General features: G+C 38.5%; 3 protein-coding genes across 3 annotated transcripts in view; 2 read left to right on the top strand and 1 right to left on the bottom strand.

Moving 5' to 3' along the window:
* Positions 1-9,328, top strand: part of LOC127660306 (cadherin-23-like) — a 227,864-nt gene extending 218,536 nt beyond the window's left edge. The window contains exons 30-35 of the mRNA XM_052150444.1: positions 3,196-3,584; positions 3,741-3,842; positions 5,708-5,857; positions 6,320-6,448; positions 6,745-6,873; positions 8,714-9,328. Coding sequence (XP_052006404.1) covers positions 3,196-3,584; positions 3,741-3,842; positions 5,708-5,857; positions 6,320-6,448; positions 6,745-6,873; positions 8,714-8,971 — 1,157 coding nt within the window. The 3' untranslated portion in view covers positions 8,972-9,328. The remainder of the gene's footprint in view (positions 1-3,195; positions 3,585-3,740; positions 3,843-5,707; positions 5,858-6,319; positions 6,449-6,744; positions 6,874-8,713) is intronic.
* A 2,280-nt stretch (positions 9,329-11,608) lies between these two features.
* Positions 11,609-25,650, bottom strand: LOC127660457 (V-type immunoglobulin domain-containing suppressor of T-cell activation-like). Its single transcript, XM_052150701.1, has 7 exons — positions 25,381-25,650; positions 17,295-17,678; positions 17,160-17,210; positions 15,978-16,088; positions 15,773-15,800; positions 14,870-15,042; positions 11,609-12,932 (listed from the first exon to the last, which is right to left on the bottom strand). Exons 1-7 carry the CDS (start codon positions 25,433-25,435, stop codon positions 12,895-12,897), a joined length of 840 nt encoding a protein of 279 aa, XP_052006661.1. The 5' UTR covers positions 25,436-25,650; the 3' UTR covers positions 11,609-12,894.
* The window catches only part of LOC127660455 (cadherin-23-like), a 35,958-nt gene continuing 35,063 nt past the window's right edge, over positions 24,880-25,774 (top strand). Inside the window, exon 1 of the mRNA XM_052150698.1 lies at positions 24,880-24,915. The gene's annotated coding sequence lies outside the window, so the exon portion shown is untranslated. The remainder of the gene's footprint in view (positions 24,916-25,774) is intronic.

Genomic DNA, 25,774 nt, shown 5'->3' with positions numbered 1-25,774 from the left:
ACAAACAGAAGCAAATGGCAAACTTAACGAGGGCAGGTGAAAACAATGAACAGTGAACACGAGGGCTGACAGGAAGACTATGGAGGTACAAGGGTGACAAAAGTGAAAACTAAGGAATAACAAAAGTGACAAAATGACAAACAAAGGGCAACAGTGAGACAAGACAGGGTAACCGTTACAGACACATTCCAGGCAAAACTTGGTTAATCGTACGTGCATGTATCTAGCAGTTTAAGCTACATATGCAAAATTTACTCTGTTAAAGATCGGATTTCTATCCATTTGTGGAGACACGGCATGTGGCTTTTCTGTGTGCTTATTCAATCAGAAGTCAATCCATTAAGTTAAAACGCATGAAGTGACTTAGTGTAAATAAACCCTGGGACTTAAATAATATATTCATTACATTCATTAGAAGAATTCATAACAAGTCATTTTCTTACCCCTACATTTGGAATTGTAGGGGAGTGGTGGTGGCGTAGCGGGCTAAAGCACTAAACTGATAAGCAGAAGGTAGTCGGTTCGAGCCCCACAGCCACCACCATTGTGTCCTTGAGCAAGGCACTTAACTCCAGGTTGTTCCGGAGGGATTGTCCCTGTAATAAGGGCTCTGTAAGTCGCTTTGGATAAAAGCATCTGCCAAATGCATAAATGTAAATGTAATTTATGGGGTATTTTTTTTTGTCATTTTTGGTGGCAATTTTAATCAGTCTAATTTCTGACTAGTTGTTCATATGACATTTTGTTGTAACACATTCAAGTTGCAATACATGGTTAAATGGTTAAAAAAATAGATAAACCATGCCACACAGCAATAACACACACTACTGTACACACCAACCAGCTCTGAAATTTGTTTTGGGCCATTTCCTCTCTTCTTGACATTTGCATGTACTCTAAATGTTTCTATGCGTGTGTGTTTGTGTGTTTGTGCATGTCATAGACTGCATCACAGCTTGCGCAGTGTTGTATTTTTCCATTAATGCTCAATGCTAAACTATATCACAACAACTCTGTTGCACTTCTGCTTGTGCCCATAACTTCTTCCCTGTTTCACTTCCTCATGGAGGCTGACCAGAGCATCAGATGCTGGACAGATTCCCAATGCTCCTTCAGGCTTACAGTGTAGTATGCCGGGGTTCTGTTTCAGCCCTATGTAGATACTGAGCTGATAGATGAAGATCAGTTTCAGGTCATGTTATGGTCCTGTCTGCCTTTGAAATGTCGTCTCATAATTCAAAAACTTCTCAGAAACTTAAATCAGGTCACATTTAGAAAAATGTTGCTGACTGCACAAGATGATATTACAACATTTTAAAAGGAGACGTCTTGTAAAATATCTAATTAACAGATGATCTTATTTATGTCAAAACAGTATTTATCTGACACAATGGTGACTCTAAACCTAATTAAACAGCTATATCTGGGGATTCTTCATCTTCTATGATTTTGTTGAAACAGATTGACTTTTTTCTTTTTGATAAATGAAGGACACGTTAAAATTGATATGGAAACTTTTTTATCATGCCTTCATCGTTCATTTTTGCCTTGTAATAAAAAAGAAATCCATATACATGGATCATATATATACAAATGATTAAATGTTTAAATGTGTATATAAATAAAGAGTGAAATAAATATTAACCATTTCAATATTTATTTTGCGAAAATTATTTCTGTCATTGTTTTTCAAAAATTACGACTGTACGACTGTCATTCCCACCACACCAACAATTTTGCGCCTTGCTTTTTTTTTTTTTTTTTTTACGTTTCTGCAATACTTAACCAAGTCGACAAAAGTGTCAGTGAAAAGCATGCCTGAGATAAGATATGAGACTAGTGATGTTTAAAGATACCAAAGAATATTCAAGGTAAATGTCAGTGTAACGTTTGAAGGATGTCACTAGAGCAGCATCCAGGTGCAGCAAATTTTAATGATAAACTAATAAATCAAAATACAAAAACAGGATAAATGCTGGCACAGGGCAAGATTGGGGAAACAAAAGTCTACAAACAAGATATAAACCAGTACATGAACTGGAGAAAAACACAACAACTGACAAAGACTAAACAGACATCAGGGCATTATATACAAAAGGATTAATGAGGTACTGAAAGACAGGTGAAAACAATTGGGATCAGCTGGTAGTGATGAGGGCAGTGAATTATGGGGAATGTAGTCTGGGGAAAAAAAGACAGAGGCTAAACACAAGGTAAAACAACAGAGAATCATAACAGTCAGTTGTGAAGAGAATATTTTCATTGGGAGTCATTTGCAATCAAGCTGATATTTTACCAAATTATGCAAAAATTATGAAAGTGTTTTAATATATATATATATATATATATATATATATATATATATATATTATTTTTATTTTTTATAATTTTATTTTATTTTATCGTGTGTATTTAGGATACATCAAACGTTAGCTATAAAAAGTTAGCCTTTTCTGGACAGTCAGACATTTTATTTAAAAAAACGTAAATATTAAATATGTATTATTTATAATATGTATAATCATTATAATATTCATAAATATTTAAATAATAATTTCCATCATCTTAGTTTTCACCACAGATTTCTGTTTAACACAACACAGAATTGGATGTGCTGGAAATGACAGTGCTGGGAATTTCGGGAAAAAATAGCATAAATCTCCTTTAAAGCATGTACATACACTATTGGACATTATCAGAGGACAAATAACAAAATGATAGTGACTTTATTTTCTAGACGATCTAGAAAGAGCCCAGAGTTGACGTAAAGAAAAGAAAGTAAAATCATGCACAAGGGCTGATGTGAAGGACTAAAATTAATTGGTGAATATTTTTAGAACTGGTTCCTTTAAAAACAAACTGCCTGAACAAGGTGATTGACTAAAATGAATTAGACTTCGCAATGCCACATATGAGAACATTTAAGAAGAATATGTTTGATTATTGCCACACCTTGTATGTGCAATGCACTGTGACAAAACACTACATTGCCCTTGTTTGCCTCACAAGTTCATTGCTTCTTTTTGAAAACTCTGCTACTTGTAGGGTAATAAATTAGCTTGTTACTGTAAAATGATACTGTTTTAAAAACAACTGAGCCACTACTGAATGTGGATGTAAATTTAGAAGGATTTCTACTTTTAGTTATATGATGCATTACTGAATTCCTTCGACTATCTCTGTTTCTCTTTGTAGGGGATGGCGGTGCTGTGGCATACGCCCTGGTCTCAGGATCTGATCGTAAATTTGATGTTGATATAAGTACAGGTCTGGTAACCACAGTGGACTACTTGGACTATGAGACCAAGACCAGCTACCTAATGAACTTGTCAGCAACAGATCAGTCCCCACCATTTTACCGAGCATACTGCACCGTCTACATTACTTTACTCAATGAAGTCGACGAAGCCGTGGCCTTTCTATCGGCCGGTTATGAAGCTTTGCTGAGGGAGAATATTGCCACCGGAACAGAGGTCGTCCAGGTGAAGGCACAGTCGGCCGATAATCTAAACCAGCTGTCGTACAGATTTGACCCTAACACCTCACCAGCTGCCCTAGCGCTCTTTAAAATTGACAGCATCACGGTGAGGAAACATACTATATATGTGAATAGTCAGGTCAGGCACTGACTGAAGTCTCTGAGCTTGGTCAAAATTATTCTGAGAATGATTACTCTAGAACAGATTTTGTTCCTTTCTCTACATGTGCATATAAAATAAGGAGGGATATGTGCTCTACAGGGTCGTATTACGGTGACTGGACTGTTGGACAGAGAGCAGGGTGACTCGTACACACTCACTGTTGTGGCGGATGATGGAGGGCCCAAGAGAGACTCCACTGTGGTAATGCGCTCCTCCTTAACATGCCTTAAAAAATGGTCCTTTTGTCCAATAGTTGCAGATTAGATTGGAAGCAGGAAATAGTGTAGGGTGGGACTTAATTTGATAATTTGTGATTTAATTGGATCGTGAAATGTAGGCTGATATTATTGGTTAATATTAGTTTTCCTCACCCATGTAGCCTTGGGGACATCAGCAAAAAAGACAATTTGTTTCAGAGGTGGAAAAAGTTAGTGTATCATGATGAAACATTGTGAAAACAGGCATTTCTTTTCCTCGAAAATAACATGCACTGATGAATAATGCACAATATTACCAGGAATGATTCTTAAACCCTGTTCACACCGGCAGCAACATCGCGTGAGACAGCGACGCCATTCATTTTCAATGAGAGCACAGTGACTTCCGGTGACATGAGCTGTTGCGATGAACGTTGGTGACAGAGATCGGCGTGGGGAGCGATATAAAAAGCTCTCTCCTGCAGAATGTGCATTGTTAGAAGCAAAAGAACTTGATACCTTGTCAAATTAGTATGATAGGCAGTACCATCTCTAAAAAGCATTTCAAACGCTACTACGGCCAGTTGTGCAGTCCACCAATAACATTAGAGCGGCGGCAGCAGTATGAACACTCACCAGTGACATAGATCGCAAAGTCTAGCAACATGCCGCCCTTGATGTGAATGGGCCTTTAAAAGAATACTCGGGGTTCAAAAGAAGCTAAGCTCACTCGACAGCCTTTTTGGCATAATGTTGATTACCACAGTAATGATAATTCGATAAAGATGTCAAAATGATGTAATGTTATTACTAGGGATGCACCGATATGAACATTTTTAGCCGATACAGATTTTAAAAACCCATAGGCTGATACCGACATTTTGCAACTTACCTTATTTTGTCATTATATCACTCTTTTACTTTGGAATTATGCTTTAAAAATGTACAAAGATGTACAAAAGCTTTTTAACAGTTCTAACAATAACTAATTTGCATTGAACATGGATTGGATCTTTTGAACACATGACAGGCCAAAATATTAAAGAGAGCCACAATGAAAGATAAATAGAAGACAAAAAGATAAAAATAAAAAATAACTAAATATGGAAACATGATGATTGATTAAAATGTTTTATTTTGAATGTTACATTGACTGAATCGCTGAATGCAGAAATGCAAGGTTTAGTAATTGCATAAAGCCATAATGTGATTTCAGTCTTAATTCAATCAGTCATGCAGCATTAATGGATATAATACAGATATCTCAGAAGTCCAAATCTGCTGGTTTCAAAGCATTTTGGATTGTTTCCCGCATCGTGTGCCCTATTGGTAAATGTCGCTTTCACAACTGTCACGTTTATGCTTTTTTTTCACATTAAAGTGAGAAAAAGAAAGAAGCAAAATGTAATATTTCATGTTCTGAGGAGTGCCAACCCAATATATATTGTGGCTATTATTATTTCTGGAATATGCATTTTAATTCACAGAGTTAAAAAAAAATATATACATTTAAATAATTTTTTATATCAGCGTTTTCATGCTTATTACCAATATGCAGTTGGTTTTCATTTGGTCAATAATTGGCCGATAAATATCGGCAGCCGATACATCTGTGCATCCTTAGTTATAACATGTTTGTTTCCAATATCTAACACAAGAATGATCTTATAATATAATCCGGATAGTCTGTATTAACATTTAATTCAACCTGTTGTATTCTCTCTTTTCTAATTTCCTTCCTGATGCACACTTGTAGAAGGTAAATAAGTCATACTTAGTTATCAAAATTAATTTTTGATGCTACAATTTGCAGTGATCTAGCAAGACAATTTAAACATCTCAGGTCTCACTGCTCTGTTCTTTTATCAGGTGTCAATCACCATTCTTGACGAGAATGACAACAGTCCAGAGTTTGACATTACCTCTGATTTGTTGGTGAATGTTCCAGAGGACACACCAATTGGCAAGAGAGTGGCATTGCTGCTGGCACGGGACAAAGATGCTGGAAGAAATGGACTGGTGAGGGGGAGAAAGAGACAGTTAAAGAGAGAAAGAGTGAATTATATATATATAATAAGTGATATGTGACATTGCAAATATTGCACATTTTCCATAAATACATTTTTAAATTACAATTGCAAAAATACACAGTGTGTCATCCCTATGTGCCCAAGTAACAACCTTTTGCTGTATTTTTAATATTTTTTGTTAAAAACTATCCATGCACAGGACTTCCGTAGACTTACATTAGAAAAGATCAAAAGCTTGTCTAATACTTTGGTGGGTGGAGACCATTTGCAAAGAAAATATTTGCCAGTACTGTTTTTAAAGGCGAATCTAGCAAATGGTCATTTATATGCAGGTATGCATTATGCAAAGAGATGAGAATGAGTATGATAATAAAATAAACAGTCCACCATCACTCAAATGAACTGTCAATCATTCTTAACCCCACCCCCACTTTCCTCTTGTTTTCTTCAGGTAAATTTCACGTTGATTGCAGGGAACATGCAAGACGTGTTTAAGATCAACACAGCCAATAATACGTATGGAGAGGTTTACCTGAACGCCCCTCTGGACCGTGAAGCCGTGGACCGTTACCTGCTTAAAGTGAGAAAGAAACACTACAAATACACACTTTGGCTCTGTAGCAAACTCTAGTGCCTACTTAGACAGCACAATTGAAAAACAAATGTCTACTACATGCCTAATAAATTATGAATACACAAGACAGAGCCTTGCATTCATCCCTGATAATACCTGCCTCTGATCACAGTGTGTTGCATGACTTTGCATATGTTTCCATGTACGGTTAATCATAGTATGCTTTGCATAATAGTCATAGTAGTATGGGTGTTTGTTTGCTGAAGTCCATGTGGATGTGGTGTGTGTTACGTTTCTATCAGGTGCGGGCAATGGATAATGGCTCCCCTCCAAGGTTCACTGATCTTTTGCTCACACTAAATATTCTGGATGTGAATGATAACCCTCCCGTACTGCAGAGCCCTCGAGGCTACAACGTCAGCATCAGTGAGGTCAGAACCACAGCACCTCAAACCAGTGATGTTATAAGCATCAAACACATCAAACTGATATGTTTTTTTTTAATAGCCAATGCCCAAACTAATGTATAGAAAGCAAGATGGCTGATGGCCAGTATAATGTCAGTGTACTGTATGTAATAAATTTGAATGATAGAAAAACAGTCTATAGTACACAAAGTGGCTGAATTTCAATGAGCTCTACTTATATTTAAAAAGTGAAACATTGCACTTATGGCAGAGGCTGTTAGTAGATATTGGAACTGACAGTAAACAATTCTATTTATCAGCCAATTAGGATTCCTGCTGATGCTGATAATCTGAAAATGGCCAAAAAGTAGCCGATTAAATGGCCTTGCTGATATATTGGTCTGTCACTAATCAGCATCTAAAGGTTTCTGTGTGTTAATCATTAAAATTGCCCTAAAAGTTGCCCTAAAGACTTAATAATTAAATGTAAGTTAAAACTTATATAAAACTATGTTTAGCTTTAAAGTGTAAAACCTGGTGAGTTTATAATCAAAGAGAGCAAACATCACAATGCAGGAGGTCTCAGAGGGGACATTGTTATATTTTCCTTGTTCATGGTCATCAATTATTTTATTTAAAGGAGACCTATTATGCCCCTTTTTACAAGATGTAATATAAATCTCAGGTGTCCCCAGAATGTGTCTGTGAATTTTCAGCTCAAAATACCCCATGGATCATATATTATACCATATTATAAATGCCTCTTTTTGGGTGGAATCAAGAACACGCTGATTTTGTGTGTGACTCTTTAAATGCAAATGAGCTGCTGCTCCCTGCCCCCTTTTTGGAAGAGGGCTGTGTCTTTACATTACATTACATTTATGCATTTGGCAGACGCTTTTATCCAAAGCGACTTACAGTGCACTTACAATGTGCTTCTTTACAGCTCGTGCTTCGGACACTACAGCAACAACAAATCAGAACCAATTTGACTGACAGCGTAAATACCGGCATTCAGCCTGGGCTGGACTGGGAAGAGAAATTTTACATAGCAACTGGCCCAAAAGTGTAACGGGGGGTGTTCGCTGTCCTTTTCTGCATATCGCGGCGCTGTTTTGTGGTCCGTTCTGCATAACGAGGCGGCTCATTTTAGCTTATCATGGCCCAGTTGGCCCATTTTGCGGTTCTCCCGATGGCCAGTCCGCCCCTGATCGGCCAAAGTGCAAACATACACAAAATGTTTTATGTTTTTGGGCACATTTCCTTCAAAAACCAAACTTGTCCACTGCGTCTCCAGTGGCTCTGATGATGGGAGTACATGAAGACTCTTTTGTTCACTTTTACAGCCAACAACAGAACACTTATGACGCTTAAAAAGTTGAGACATTCTTCTTCTCACGGTATCTGCTCCAGCGTGGAAAAAATGGCAGATCACTCAGGGGAGGAGGGTCTATGATAATAGGGTAGAGTCTGTCACCAGTCGTGGGCGAGGCCTACTCTTAACATGACATCACTTTAGAGCAGAAAAGAAAACCGTTCATTTTGACACGCTGTATTTGATTAATAGAAATATAAGAAAGAGGAGTGGGTGGACTTTTAACATTGTATTGTAGTTGTGTACACACACACTGCTGACTCACATTTATATACAAGTGAGCTTTGCATAATAGGTTCCCTTTAAGAGATTTTTCCAGTATTTTATTTATGAGAAATGTTTAGATGGTTTTATTAATCACATTCAAGTTTGTTAGTACATTGTTAATACCTTGGAAATGGCAAATCAAAAGAATTGATTAATGTTAGTTTTTATAACTGGATTTATAATTTATTTTGTTTAATCATTTAATTTGTATTTGGGTTTCAGAATGTGGGGGGTGGTACATCAGTCCTGCGTGTTGTAGCAACAGATCGTGACATCGGACCCAATGCCATGCTGTCATACTACATCACTGGTGGTAACCAAGACCTGACCTTCAGAATGGACCGTATGACGGGAGAGATAGTGACACGACCCTCACCTCCTGACAGAGAAAAACAACAGCAGTACACACTCACTGTGACAGTGGAAGATGACGGCACACCACCTTTATCAGTAAGCGTTTGTGTTGAGCAGTCAGAATAGATTTATACACAGTACAGTTGAAGTTGTGGAGAATTAAAGGTCCATCTTTAAAGTCAACATGAAACGCCGTTCGCAACCCATTTTACTTCCATAATGTGAGTGAAAAATGTAGGGCGGGACTAGATTATGAATTAATTTTTTTTCTTTGTGAAAATAATGTCAAACAAAAACCAAAAAGCTGTGTTTTAGGCTTCTGTTGTGAATTTGTGGCAAAATGTTGATTACCACAAAAAAGAAATAATACAAATACAAATTAAATAGAGATACACTGATACCAATTTTTGAAGACCGATACAAGTACCATGTACCTAGTTTTAGGGATCAGACGATACCAAGTACTGATACAATATTTGTTTATGTTTTCCATTCTTTTGTATTTAATATCTTGATATAACCAATATTGATGTTTTCAGCTTTTATAGGTTCACTCAGTAATTTTTTTCCTTACTTGAAAAGTTTTAGAAATCAATAGTAATGTTGAAGCAAATGTATAAAATCATGACCACTCGTGTAAGAGTTCAGTCATATCATTAACTTTACTGTATAAAAGCTGTTTTAGTCTACATGGGACAGGGGTGCCTCATGGAGGCAGCCATGTTAGCATCACCTCACCAGCTGAATACTACTTGCTTATTCTCAGTAACAGCCCTGTTATTGGACTATTCCATTCATGGATTAATGAATCCCGACTTACTGTACATGGTGAATTTCTGCAATGGCATTGGTAACTGAAAACTACTGTATTTTAATGATGCAGCATCCAGACCACTAGGTGTCAGTCTAACCCAATGTAAGCCACTTCGACATACTTAAAAGAAATTACTGAGTGCACCTTTGAAGACAGTGTAGCTTACCTTTACAAGTTGACCAGCCAAAAAGTATGATGTGTTATTCATGTTATTTTATTCATATCGTTCTGGGCATTCACGGAGTGGGCAATCCGGCCTTAGTTTTAATTGATTGTTCTGGGTTTGTTGCATTGAGCCTGACAGAGTATGATGCTCATTTGATTACTTTATCCTGTGTTGTGATAAGTAAAAGTGAAAGACAATAACTCATATCCTTTTTTCCAGCATCATCTTTACACATAACACATTTGATTTTTGAAGTTGCATTGTTTAGGACAACAACGACTGTCTAAAGAAAACGCTATTTTGCTCTCTCTCAAACACAAGCTTGTGGAGCAAAAGAGAAGCTGCATATATCACGCAAAGATGAAGGAAATGAAAACTCATGTGCTAGTTTCAAATGGTTTTCTTTCTTTCTTTCCTTGATGTTTCTTATCTGTCAAAATGATGGAAAACTTTTGGAATTATCAGTTAAAAAATCATGCATGACTGACAAGCGCTTGAGAAATCTATATCTCAACCACACACAAGCGCATGAGGGGAAAGAGTTTTTAAAACATAGTTTAATCACTAAAGTGTTTCTCATGTTTTCAAACTGGTCTTGTACAAGTGCCATTTTCAGCACGTGCAGCCACGCCATTATGTTAATGTAATATGGAATTATGACACCAATGCTAAGTGCAACTATTCACCCCTCAGTATCGGGAACATTCCTCAATGGGGGCATAATGTGTGTTTTGTAATTTAATGCTAACTGTGTTTCATAAAGGGGAATACTCCTTCACCATCGACTGCAAACTTGCATTCAGTTCTGGCTCTGTTCTTTTATGGAACACCTACTTTTCATGATCCAATGGAAAAAGTCCTGCCCTACATTTTTTTTCTATTTGAATATTTTGTATCACTTAGAAATTCGTTCCATTGTGGAAGTAAAATCGGCTATGAATGCCATTTCATGTTGACTTTAACTGTTAGTTGGTTCGGAAGACCAGAAAATGTCCATACCGCAGGTCAAACTGTTCTCAGTAACTCCACCATCCACCGTCACTAGCTCCTATAGCTTCTTGTAAACAGATTTAAAAAAGTTTTATTTTTTTTACACCACATAAAATACTACATTTACACTTTTTAAAGCCAGTGTGAACAACTGAACATCAAAAACAGGAAACCACCACCTGCCTTACTTTTGAAACAGGAAGTTGCACTCTCATGAGATCGCTCAGACTTGTTGTGAACCTCACAGCGGTCTTGGTTTCATCATGTGTGACTTTTGGGCCTCTAGTGTCTGGATTGACTGTCTAGAACACTCTTGCATCTGCTGAGTGAGCAAAAAGTGATTTTCAAGTATTTTCAGGCAAATACTTGAAGATCAAATGATTCAGATTATACGAAGACCTGGTACACTTACCAATTATCTCACAACTTGGTGGGTTGAACGCTGCCTAAACACAGCACAAAGACTAACAGCTTTCATCAGAACATTTTATTTATTTGTATTTTTTAAAAAGATATAAGCAATTTATTTATTTATCTTTTTTTATCAGCAGTTGTATCACATTGCACAGTATCATGTCTGGCGCTACATATATGGGACCTTCAATGTACAGGCAAACAGAAATCTACAATCTCAACATGCAACTTCAAATGTACAAAAAGTGGTATATTTATCAGCATATGTACAAAAGCATGTTCACAAATATTTACCTATAAATCATCTATACATTAATTTACACACCCTCCCATACATTCATCTACATAGCAAAGTTTTGGCACTTTTTATAGCAATGGGTTTAAACTTTTAAACTTCTTTTTAAAAATATAAAAAAGACCTAAAAATAAAAATACTCTCTCTCTTTCACTCACACACACTCACACACACTCACACACACACACACACACACACACACACACACACATACACACAACATAAGGCATAGGCAATGTATAAAAAAAAGAAGAAGATTTGGATCAGACAAAATCTCCATTTTTAAACTCTCAATCTGACCCTTAAAGCCACCAGTAGCATGAGAGATTGTCGATTTGATTGTCACAAATGAAACATTTACCACAAGACTCTGCACAAATTCTGAGAACTTCTGAGAACATGCATAATCCAAGCTATGCATGAAAAAAGCACCCATCTTGCAGGCCAGTTCTGAACGTTATGTAGCAGAGGATACAGCAGACCACCCCAATCTGGTTTACTCTGCTGGGTCTGTACAACACCCTTCCTCTACTGTGATCAGGACAGCTGCATCTCTTTAACATGGCGAAAATGCACTTAACAAAACATGCATCTGGATACATACCAAGTTATAAAGCGCCTCTCCATCATTCCATCATTATTTGATAAATTACTGCTGCCATGATCAATAGAAAATGTACACAAGCATCTCATTTTTATAAAATGCATTAATAGTGCAATGTTCATTGCTCTGAAGGATCTGTAATGAGCCGATATGTACAAAGCAAGGAAGTGTGAGCATTGAGGCACTTACTACTGAATAACAGTACTGGGATACTGAGTATTGGCACTCTGACTATTAAGGCACTCAATCTTGAGATGAGGAGAGCGGAGAGAATGAGGTATTAATACCTCCCTGACCTCTAAATGGGAGGATGAACAGAATCTTTCAGTGGAGGGAGGAGGATAGGTATAGACTAATTAGAAGAAAAAGTGAAAAATAGTCATTTACAGTGCAATTGAAGCCACAGTCTAACAGACAAATGTAGCACAAAATGAAGAGAAATCTACAGTTTAAGTGTGCAAACAGCTTAGTCATTTAAATAAAGAAAGGACATGCCAAAGAGATTGCCCTGTTACATCCATGGTGATCATAGTTTCCCTGTTGCCCAAAGTTATATATTCAGATGTTCCTTCCCTTGAAAACCTGTCTGAAGACAGTCAGCGTACAGGCAAAGAAATAATCAGAAAAGGTGCCCAACTGCAATAGTGGAGAGATTATTTGAATTCTCCTTTTGGGGGTCTCTTCTTATCATCTGTGCAGAAGACAGGTAGAATAGAGGAGAGAAGGTAGAAGCACCAGTTGTTACTGGGAGTGAATGCAATACCTCTTACTCCTGCAGCAAGTTGGGAGACTCGGGAATAGGTTCTGGGAAAGAAAAAGTACAATCCTGATTATGAGGGCCATATTCAACACCTTTTATAGAGAAAATTCTGATTACAAAAGCCATATTTAAGACCTTTTTTTTACCAAAAAAAATCAGATTATTAGGGCCGTATTCAACACCATTTAGAAAATGTACACAACAGGAAAAAAATGTAATCTGGGAATTATAAAATTGTGTTTTCCAGGCCTGTAAATGTCATGGAAATAAACGAAATCTTCAAAGTAATAAAACAAAATAGAGTTGCTCGAAGTCAAAGTGGTGTTCAATTTGTGAACAAAACCTTTTGAGTCAACTGACCCTTTGCTAAGCTCCACAGAGTCGAGAAAAAACAGTTGTCACTTGAAAAGAGAAGAACGTCATTTGATGGCAACTGCACACCTGATAACATTAATGTAAGTGAACAGAACTGCTCATAATTTCTGTGAACTCTTTATTGCCTTCACTAATACTTGAATCAATACATTAATGAATTAACCTTAAGTTATTAGCGTCAACATTGGAGCAAATATAGGACCGCAGTTCTCAGCCTGAACGACTCTTCTCGTTTTTCTTCTCGAAAATTTTCTCGATTTAAAAAAAATAATAATTTAAAAGAAAGAAAAAACACTAGGTATCTCGTGTCATTATAAGGAATGACCCAACCACAATGTTTATGTATTTATTTTTTGGATAATTTCTTTAAAATTCCACTTTAAACATTGTTAGAAATAAACGCTTGTCAGAGAAATGGCGCACAGCAAAAGTTGCGAAGACAGGATTGGTCAGAAATACTTTTAGGCCGTTTTAGTTTTTTTTGGTAAAAATGGCTCACAAATCATTCTGAATGATTCATTAGAGAATCAGTCTGAATCGAAGGGACTTTTAAAAATCATTTTTCTAGGGGTCACAAATGTCTGTAAAATCACTGAAATAAAATGCTCAGAAAGGGTAGGAACCCGGTTTGATTGTGTTTTTTTCCCTTGAAGTCCACGTGTTACGTTAGTAAAGGTTTCTTGTTTGACATTGCTATTTTCCACCCTCTCCCTGATCTTTAGAATTAAAATGTATATATGGAAGTCAGTTATGATTGGGTGATCTCTTCACCTGTGAAATGAGGAATAGCGTCCCCACCAAGCTGCTGACACTAATATGTAAACATGGGTGATCGTCTTGGTTACTGTTGTAACATCTGTTCCCTGATGGAGGGAACGAGTTATTGTGTTGATGTAGTGACAATAGGGTCACTCTTGGGAGCCCCAAACACCTCTAATTTTTGAGAAAAGGCCAATGGGAATTGGCGAGTGGAATTTACATGCCACGCCCCTGGTTTAGTTTTAACGAATGTTCAGTGTGGACTTAACATGAATGTTAATGTATGTCTACAGAAGAGTAAGGAAACCACTGTTTTTCATTATATGACCCCAGAACTGTGTGTATGTCCCAGTTGGTCACGTATAATGAAGAAACACATATGAAATTAAGCACGCATGTGCACACACGCCCTCAACATTTCTCAGAATCCAACTTACTGTAAGAGAAGCAGAAATGAGTGTTGTGAAATGAGGGAGAAAAGGGGTAATTGACATTCTGTAAATTCCGCTGAGTTAAAGGTTAAACAAGAGGAGCTGTGTGTGTGTGTGTGTAGAGAGAAATGCACACAGAATGTTCGCCTACACACATGAGACTGTGACATTTCTGCGTGTTTTGTCATAATGTGCAGAAATGTAGAAACTCTGTTGGTACAATCTGTGCTTACTCATAGAGGAAGAGAAATGCAGTAAAAAAAAAATGCAATGTCTGTTCTCGTGGAGTATGTGCATTTTTGTTTGAAATGTGAAACCGTGTGTGTTGCTCCAGATGTTTCTTGTCACCAATTTGGTAGTGACAGGCGTTAGCTGGAGTTGGATTACAGTCTCGTGTGATTGTTTATGTGTCTTACCCTGCGCAGGGAAGAAGGCGTCCACTTGTATGTAAGGAGAGAAAGGCGTTCCGGGATCGGACAGGAGGTGCCGTCCTGTTTCTGATGACTGCCGCATAATTTGGGATACAGTCCGAGTTTTAGGCTGTGGAGAATCCCCCAGAAATACAGGGTTCTCATGCCCTTGTGCTTCACTAGAGAGAAAATTTATACAATTAGAAGTTGTATATGTTAATATTAGTTAATGCATTTTGAACTAACGTGAACTAGCAATAAACAATTTTATTTTTTGTATAAATTAACACAAACCAAGATCAATATATGCTGTAAAATATGTATTGTTCATTATTAGTTAATGATCCATAATTCATTTACTATGTGAATAAATACAACCTTATTGTAAAGTGTTACCAATGACATTGTGCTAAAAGAATATGAAGCCTATTTTTGGGACCATTTAGATTTTTTGCATTTTCATAAAAATGTGTTACATTGGAACCCAATTCTCATTACTGTAGTGTGTATATACACTACCGGTCAAAAGTTTTGAAACACTTGACTGAAATGTTTCACTTGATCTTAAAAATCTTTTGATCTAAAGGTGTATACTTAAATGTTTGAAATTATATATAATTTCAATATAATTGTGCCACCATATTAATTTATTTCATTATAAACCCCAAATTTAATAAAAAATAAGTTTGTGAAATTGATGACTTGGACCAAATAGTAAAGAAAAGCAGCCAATAAGCGCCCAACATAGATAGGAACTCCTTCAATACAGTTTAAAAAGCATCCCAGGGTGAAAACTCAAGAAGTTGGTTGAGAAAATGTCGAGAGAACATGTCTGCAAATTTTAGGCAAAGGGTGACTACTTTGAAGATGCAAAAATATTACACAGTATTGATTTGACTGCAAACTCACCTGTCCATACGCACTAGCTCGTGTGCACCTGTGAAAAACAGGAAGAGGAAATGGGTCTCAGTGAGAAGGGAAATGCAGTCTCAATAAAACAATTAGTGCACTTACTGTACTACCATTTGCAAACCGTGCACAGGATATGTGCACACAATAGAGTAAGTGTGTAAGTAATGCTTGAGTAAGTGTGCGTGTGTATATGTGTACTTACGTCTGCTTCTCACTGCTGTTTGTTTCTGTCTGTAAATCAGCATCATTATGATTGGGAGACACAGAATGAAACCAATACAGGCTGCAATTGCCAAACCTTCAGCCACAGAGTCTGAAAGAAAGAGAGATCAAAATGTAACAGGTGGAATAAAAGAGATCTGTAGTGAATTTACTGTGACCCCAAAAATTATTTGGACAATTTGACTCAAACATTGATGAATGTCATTGCATTAGATAACAAAGTATCAAACCAAGTGACCGTTTTTTAAAGACAGCTAAATACATTTTTTAAAGGAAAACATTTAAAAAGAAGAACTTTGTTAGGATTTAGATGATGAAACAACAGATATGTAGTACAAAATTACAACAAAAAGTGTTTGGATACTTTCTTGTTGTCAAATTGTTGTTGATCATCAATTCCATAGCTGTGCTGAACTACATCTGCAGTTAACTGTGAACTTCAGGGGAACCGACTTCATGCGTCCATTAAAAATTGCCCAATTGGTTTAAAAGTTCAGAAAAATACCTTTCTAACAAAATGTTTAGCATAATTTATTTGTAGATGCCATTTGGTTGATATGTTTTGCAATGCAATGAAATCTATGTTTTGTGTAACAAACTGGAAGTATTTTTGAGCTACCAGCATCACCACACAAAATTGCAAAAATAATGACGGTTTTCAAATAGGTTTCCCTACACATTTCCCCCATCTGTCATTGGTCAGGCAAGCAGATAGCCCTGCCCCAAACTCAGATCATTGGCTGAGCCAGTCTTATTACAGAGTAATGTTTTAATGGTGCCACAAATTAACACTTTTCACTCTTTTGAGGGAAAACAACCTACAAATGGCCTACTCATAGTTGTCTCAGCATATAAGTCTAGTAACACGCTTTTAGTAAATACAAATGCAGATGCGAGTGCTTGGCCAGTGCATTGCCAACGTGCATTCCAGTAAAACATGCTGAAACTGCATGCAGTACTCAAGGGGGTGATTAGAGTTACATTTAAAAGTTTGTGCCATTAAATTGGATGTGTTTTAATCATGGTAAGTTACTATAATATTGACTTTAACAGTAATATTCTTCTCAAACTATTGATCCACCATGACATACAGTAAGTTGACCTGAATTGTCCTAATACTTGTTCGGGCCACTGTATGTTTTCTGTGTGTTGTTGCACGTACCATCTGAAGAATTGTGGGCCATCTCAGAACACTTCAGACTGCCGTTGTGAGCTGTGGAAACATGCCGCGTTAAAATCAAGCTAAAACGATGGACCCATGAATTACATCACCTGATCTCGTTCCTCACTCACTTACTTTTTGTTACTGGCATCACAGTCAGGTAGATATAGTTATGGGCCTCCTGTTCAATCTTGTGCTTGTTCTGGACGTCCAGAAGCAGGCAGCAGTATCTGCCCTGGTCCCGGTGTTTGACGTTCTGCAGGGTGACTGAGTAGAGCTGCTCACTGACACCATATTCTACACCCAATGAGCGATTGGAAGAATTGACCCCACGAGGATGTACCCCCTTGTGACAGTGCTCCTGTGTGCGAGATGTAAAGAGCCAGGTACGCCATAACCTGTCCTCCGGGTGAGCCTTGGATCCAGACTGGGTACATGTCAGAGTGACATTGGCACCCTCGGGACACTCATATATCCGATGGGGCACATTGACAGTTAAAGAGTGTTGCTGAACGCTCGCTGGAGAGAAAGAAAGAGACAACCAGAGCTTAAAGGAATAGTTCACACAAAAACGTGCACGAATGTCATTGCATTAGAAAGTAAACATCAAACCAATTGGCATTAATAAACAAAATGCTGCCAAAACTTTTCTCAGAACTGACTTTTCTTTTCTAAATAATTTTTTGAGTTATGTTTTTTTTTCATCCCCTTCACTCCCTGTTTGGAATGCCCAAATCCCACTACTTAGTAGGTCCTCATGGTGGCGCGGTTACTCACCTCAATCAGGGTGGCAGAGGACAAGTCTCAGTTGCCTTTGCTTCTGAGACCGTCAATCCGTGCATCTTATCACGTGGCTCGTTGCGAATGACACCGCAGAGACTCCCAGCTACACTCCACGATCCACGCAAAACTTACCACGTACCCCATTAAGAGTGAGAACCAATAATCATGACCACGAGGAGGTTACCCCATGTGACTCTACCCTCCCTAGCAACCAGGCCAATTTGGTTGCTTAGGAGACCTGGTTGTAGTCACTCAGCACACCCTGGATTCGTGACTCCAGGTGTGCTAGTCAGCGTCAATACTCGCTGAGCTACCCAGACCCCTTTTCAATTATGTTTAAAGAGCTGGAAGTCAGTTCCCCTCAAGTTCACAAGGATCCTAGCTGAGTAAGCACAGGTATAGCTCATCACATTATGTAAAAACATGTTCCACTAATGTTTGACGACCATAAAATGTCTTCATTTTGAAGAGTATATCTATTTTACATAATTTTAACCAGTAAAATGTTTTGCTGTATGATTTTATTATCTAATGCATCAACATGCAGATATTTTGAAGTGTGGCTTAAGTTGCCAATATTTGGGAGACGACTGTATACTATGAAGTTTTCTTAATTTTCTTTTTAGAATTTCTTCACAATTTCTGGAAAAAAACATTCCCACTACATTATTCAGTAAACAACAACACAACATTCTCTATGTGATTGCTCTTAACTTAAAATAAACATACAAACAATATTAACTGCAGGTGTTACTTTACACTGTAGCTCACTGACACTATTGTGTCTTGTATCCGTGTGTGTGTGTGTGTGTGCGTGCGTGTGCGTGCATGTGTGTGTCTCAGGAAGTGCAATAGGGAACAGCATCTGTGTGATAAAGAGCCGCTCAGGGTGTTTTGTGTCTGTTCCTGTCTCTCATAAACACAATACAATTCAAACCCCTCTTGCCCTATTATTCCCATATAAACTACATCCGGCCTCATATTCCCAATCAGGCTCCATAATTATCCAGCCCAGGGCTCCATTTCCCTATTTCCCACCCCGTAAGGTCCTGTGCTGCGAATCTGGCCAACATACAGCTGCCTGGGGCCTTAACACTGCTTTGTTGTGACTGGCTGAGATAACTCCCCTGAACTCTGGACATAAACGTCCTGTCTTTGAGTACTGGGTCATTCTTGCATAAAAGGAAAGTTAGATGTGTTTTGGGAATGTTTGGAGCCAATCTAAACTGTTTAAAGCCACCAGTCAAGTCAAGAAAAACTGCAAGACTTTTGTGCAAAGGTTGCTCAAAACAACTACTGCAAGTCTATCAGCTGTGATAGAGTTCTCCATCGAGGCATGCTGTTAATTACCACAGAAAACAACCTCACAGTTTGATCTTATAAACAAAAATGGAAGGAACTGAATACTGAAGGATCAAAAAGCAGAAGTTCTAATTTTTGTTAAAATGTTTACATGAATTCCTTCAGACATTGCCATTTCATTCATTTGCTTTGATTGTCCTTTTAGAAGTGAGACTACTTTTCTAGGTTGAGGGACTTATTTTTTTATTAATTCCTGTGGGTGGAGTTTGGTCCATGTAAAAATCACTTTACAGTTACATCATGTCTTTTTCTGGTATCTTTAACACACAAAGTCTTGTGGATATACTTTAAAAACGTTTTACTAACTTGTTTTTACTAATAAGGTTAGTAATTTAATGTTTAAAGCTGGTCTCGTAGAATCATGTTACTGTACTTTATTATTTTTACATGAAAAAAAAAAGAAATAAAAATTCCTGTCCACCAGGAAAGTGCCATGATACGGACAATGAGGGTCCGTATCATGGCACTTTCCTGGTGGACACTACAGGCGCAACAACAACAACAACTTTTTTTCCCCCTTTTACCAAAATCACGAGTAAAACGGCCAATTATAAGTTAATGAACACTTACATTTCTTCCGGTCCCTCGCACAATTCTATTTTATGACATCTAAACACATTTACTAGCGCATGACTTGTAAGGAGTTACATTTTAACGTTAGCATTACATAACCAACTACATTTCCAAGATTGTTCTTGTTCAGGATACGGAGGTAGGTGTTGTTGATTTAAACAACTTTACTTGATAGAGCATTAATCTCATCAGTTTGATACCAAATTTTACAAGAGTTTAGGACCACACAGTGCACATTTCACCTAGGAACCGCCGCGGTATGTGTAAGCCACGTAATATAATTTTGCAAAAAGGTTTGCACTTGGAAGGTTTGGTTCAATTAAAACGAACTCTGGTGCGATTGCTCTGTTAGTGCGGTTCATTTGAACAAGTGTGAATGCTGCCATTCGAACTTTGGTGTGCACCAAACAAGTGGACCGAGACTGAATAGTTGGTCTCAGTCTGCTTCCAAATGAACTCTGGTGCGGTTCGATTGATATATGAATGGAACATGGACCAAAGACGTCTAAACGGACCTCAAGCATACCTGGTTCTTCTCATCATAGGAGCTATATATTCAAGTTTGTTACAGGCATTGGAACTGCCGTCAGCGGTCCGTGCAGCATAACTTCGTTTGAGTGTGCAATGGAGGAATTCCTGGCACTGTTTTGACTCCTATACACATTTTATTAGCTCTTCATTTGTTCTCAGCTGTTAAAAATACCACCATGTATATATACACTCACCTAAAGGATTATTAGGAACACCATACTAATACTGTGTTTGACCCCCTTTCGCCTTCAAAACTGCCTTAATTCTACGTGGCATTGATTCAACAAAGTGCTGAAAGCATTCTTTAGAAATGTTGGCCCATATTGATAGGATAGCATCTTGCAGTTGATGGAGATTTGTGGGATGCACATCCAGGGCACGACGCTCCCGTTCCACCACATCCCAAAGATGCTCTATTGGGTTGAGATCTGGTGACTGTGGGGGCCATTTTAGTACAGTGAACTCATTGTCATGTTCAAGAAACCAATTTGAAATGATTCGAGCTTTGTGACATGGTGCATTATCCTGCTGGAAGTAGCCATCAGAGGATGGGTAAATGGTGGCCATACAGGGATGGACATGGTCAGAAACAATGCTCAGGTAGGCTGTGGCATTTAAACGATGCCCAATTGGCACTAAGGGGCCTAAAGTGTGCCAAGAAAACATCCCCCACACCATTACACCACCACCACCAGCCTGCACAGTGGTAACAAGGCATGATGGATCCATGTTCTCATTCTGTTTAAGCCAAATACTGACTCTACAATCTGAATGTCTCAACAGAAATCGAGACTCATCAGACCAGGCAACATTTTTCCAGTCTTCAACTGTCCAATTTTGGTGAGTTCTTGCAAATTGTAGCCTCTTTTTCCTATTTGTAGTGGAGATGAGTGATACCCGGGGTCTTCTGCTGTTGTAGCCCATCCGCCTCAAGGTTGTGCGTGTTGTGGCTTCACAAACGCTTTGCTGCATACCTCGGTTGTAACGAGTGGTTATTTCAGGCAAAGTTGCTCTTCTATCAGCTTCAATCAGTCGGCCCATTCTCCTCTGACCTCTAGCATCAACAAGGCATTTTCGCCCACAGGACTGCTGCATACTGGATGTTTTTCCCTTTTCACAACATTCTTTGTAAACCCTAGAAATGGTTGTGCGTGAAAATCCCAGTAACTGAGCAGATTGTGAAATACTCAGACCGGCCCGTCTGGCACCAACAACCATGCCACACTCAAAATTGTTTAATTCACCTTTCTTTCCCATTCTGACATTCAGTTTGGAGTTCAGGAGATTGTCTTGACCAGGACCACACCCCTAAATGCATTGAAGCAACTGCCATGTGATTGGTTGATTAGATAATTGCATTAATGAGAAATTGAACAGGCGTTCCTAATAATCCTTTAGGTGAGTGTATGTTACCGGTCCTGGTCGCCCCGCTCCGAACGGGACTCGAACCGACATCTCCAGCGTGGGAGGCGGGTGCACTAACAAGGAGGCTAAAGGCTACAGCCTCTAGCGTCAGTCGCTAGTGCACCTCTTGAGGTCAGGAGAGTGAGGTTTACACACTACCCAGCTATCTACCAGATGGCTCCCGTTACACTCACCCCCCTAAACCTCACTCCCATCTGGGTCACGGCACCATTGTAACCGGTCCTGAATGCCCCGCTCCGAACGGGACTCGAACCGACGTCTACGGTGTGGGAGGCGGGTGCTCTAACAAGGAGGCTTAAGGCTACAGGCTCTCGCATCAGTTGCTAGTGCACCTCTTAAGGTCAGGAGAGTGAGGTTTACACACTGCACAGCAATCTACCAGCTGGCTCCTGTTACACTCACCCCCCTAAACCTCACTCCCATCCGGGTCACGGCACCATTGTGACCGGTCCTGGTCGCCCCGCTCCGAACGGGACTCGAACCGACATCTCCGGTGTGGGAGGCGGGTGCAATAACAAGGAGGCTAAAAGCTATAGCCTCTAGCGTACTGCACAGCCTTTACACACTGCATAGCTATCTACCAGCTGGCTCCCTTTACATATACATAAATCCAACGAGCCCAGCAACCAGCATTGTTTTGGATGTTCGGCAAGTTCCGTCGCAAAATATACGTCATAAAAGCTGTCCAATCAGGTTGTGACCTTATCCTTATGCGTTTTGTTTTGTATCTTTAGGGTCGGTGTTAAAAATGCCAGTGTGAATGCCAAGCGAACCAGGACTAAATGTATAATTTTCTTTTTTGGTCCGAACCAAGAGAACGAACTACAAGTGTGAACACCCTTAAAAAGCCTCAGACTCAGTTAAGGGAGAAATAGCAATAAACTTTCTCTGCCTGAGGTTTCCTGTGGCAAAACATGTTTATCTATGAATACACAAATGGTTCTGTGTTGGTGACTGTCACGGAATTTACATGAATATCAGAGTTTCCCAAAAGCATTGTAAGCCTAAGTAGATCATATAAACAATTGGTGCCAATGGTCACAGGAATTTCCATAGTGCCACAGAAGTATATTAGTGTTTTTAGTTTTCAAGAAAATGTATCTATGAATAGCTTACTTATAGTTTTCTCTGCATATTAAACTGGGATAGAAGAAAGTATTTAAACACTGAAAATGTTATGTACTTCAGCTTTAAAGATACAGTATTTAAAGAATAATCAGCATTAATTTACATACCACTGAAGCATGCTGCATTCCATGAGCTGCTTCATTTTCTAGAGACGGAAGATCATGAATGTAACAAAACCAAAGAAACCATAACAGAAAAAGAAGGAGAGATTTGCTCCCCCATCCAGAGGGACTTTCCCTAGACGTTCCCTCTATATTGTTTGTGTAAGAGCCTCATTAAATGGTGTTAATGAAAACCATGGAGAGAACCCTCCTACCATCTGCATAGTGCATGATTGTGAGGGATTGTCCCATTTCCCATCCTGAAGATCTCATGCAGACCAATCTCTGTCCACCAACACTGAAACAGTTTCAAGTGATATAAGCTCTGCCTTTGAAACTAAAGACCTGAGTATATTTTGGTTGTCCACATTGCTGATCACTCCTGTGCGCATCGTCGGCATGTGTGTCTACCATTTATTGTACTAAAAAAGTATCACAAAACAGTTGTAGTGTGCATGACTCAGATAAGTGCATATTCATGTGCAATCAAAAGAGTACACTTTGAAAGGCAACACAGTTGACCAGGCATGATCCAATACAGAACACAGAAAAACAAAGTATACCTGGAACTTAACTCTGCTTTATAAAAGACAAAGTTGGCAAAAAGTGCCATTGTTGCTGTCTACCAGTCTCAAAGCTCAATTAAACTACATTTAAATTTATAAAACTGTGTTTGCAAAAACGTAATTTCTCATTCTTACTCTCTCGTTATTTTCTCTCTCTTTAGTAGTTCACAGATAATCAGCTTGTCGCCTTCTCATTCTTATTGAGGGGATGTGTACAATGTGTCTGTATCCTCTCATGAGGATTTACAAACCTAGGGGGTGAGGAATGTAATCCAGGAGCAATATGTAGACATGGTCTGCCTGTCTCAGTTAATCTTGGATAATTCCTTCCTCTGTCTCTCTCTCTCTCCAAGTGATTTACTTATGGTTGTCTATTTGGACATTCAAAGCATTTTAACATCAACAAAATTGCACACTTCCTTCAGACTGTAACCATCAGGCTTTTCAAAAAAAATCACACATCTTCATTATGATGAGGAAGTAGGGATGGCTGGGAATTGATACCTCCACATAATGGAGAATGTATACTATGCATATGGGCTATAACAGCTGCCTGCTCTGCACAAGCCTTGCACAGCCAGCTGGAGTGAGCCACTTCCTGTGAACCCAGATCTACACCTCAAACCATCTACCTTTAGACCTACAGTATCTTCAAACGGAAGCTGTGTGAAGTCTTGCTTGGTGGATGGAACATGTATATTTAGACTGGTATCCACAAGTAAATAATTGTCATGGTATTACTATATTTTTTTGTAATTATTTTTTAGTATCACTTTAATGGTAATTCAATGATACTCTTTAAAGTAACTTGGAGTGCAGTGTAAATACCATTACATTTTGATGCTATCACTTTTCAATTTAACCAGCAAGGTGGTTAAGTTTTTTTTAATTATTAACTGATAGTTGAGCGGTTTTGGCGCATGTAAATGAGGAAGACAGTCTCTAAACATAGTGATGTCTAAACATGTGCTGCTTATATAGACAGGGCAGAGCTACGTCAACTACTACAAGAGATCACAAACAAGAAATTCTTATCCGATATACACGGATAATCACGAATGACTATGAAAACCTTGATTTCGGGTTGCGAAATTACGAGTCATACTTGGGCAAAAACAAAATCTCATGAATATTAATTACGCACGTTTAAATTCTAAGCAAGTATCAGTGACTTGCGTCACTTAATATTCATAAGATTTGCAGTTAGCGTAGGCTTGAGGGCGTTCGCTTATGTCAGAAGATCTCATGAGACATGCCGCTCCAGATGTTCCAAACATTCCACAACATGTAAGCAGGAATCTGATATAATATGTTGGGAAAGAACTAAAACCGTTCTTTATGTGATTTTTACCACTCCGTGCTTACTTTTACCAAAATTTCCGTTTTAAAACAAGGCAGAAAATTAAAGGACCAGCACGCCTAATTAGCCTGAGAAGAAAGACAACATTTTGCGAGAAAACAAACGTCGAAATAAGGGGTTGTTGACACAGGAGTCATTAAAGCCTCCAAAACAGCTAGACGGTGCGCAACGACATTGAACTCAACACAGGGATCTCGAGACGCGTCTTTCAAAGAGTTGCTACTTAAAAGGTTCACTACCATCTGCGCTCTATTTCCATTGTTTTTCTTTATTTTTTTAACGCAAGGACGCAACGTCTGACGTATGTGCACACAGCGCAGACTAAACGCAAGAACACGGCCTGTGTGAACGACACCAGTCTACTACAGAAATAAAGTCAAGAGAAGATTTACCTTGAACTGCAGTACACAGATGAACGCAAATCAACAGAGCTGAAAGTACATCCATCAGTCCTTATCTCCTTTAACTTTCACAAGGACTCTTTAAATGTCTTCAGTTGAGTGACAAATTCCTCTACAATAGCTCCAGCTATGATAATGAAAATCTGTGTTTAGTCTTTCTCTTATTCCAGTGTAATGTGAACTCTGTTGCTCTGTAGGCTGTTGCTGTTACTGTAACTTAAACTTCTCATAATCACTTCAGAAGTGAAGCAGAGAAACAAGAAGATCAGCTTCACTGTACCTCCCCTCCCTTCAGATCTCTCCACCCACCGGAGACTACGTGCTTTGTTTCTCATCTTAAATATATAAACCAGACGTTTACAATGACAGCAATATAAAATAATTG

The sequence above is a fragment of the Xyrauchen texanus genome, chromosome 20 (genome assembly GCF_025860055.1).
Source record: "Xyrauchen texanus isolate HMW12.3.18 chromosome 20, RBS_HiC_50CHRs, whole genome shotgun sequence".
Lineage (NCBI taxonomy): Eukaryota > Metazoa > Chordata > Actinopteri > Cypriniformes > Catostomidae > Xyrauchen > Xyrauchen texanus.
Note: the sequence above shows the minus strand (reverse complement) of the source record. Positions and strands in the feature narration are given on the sequence as shown.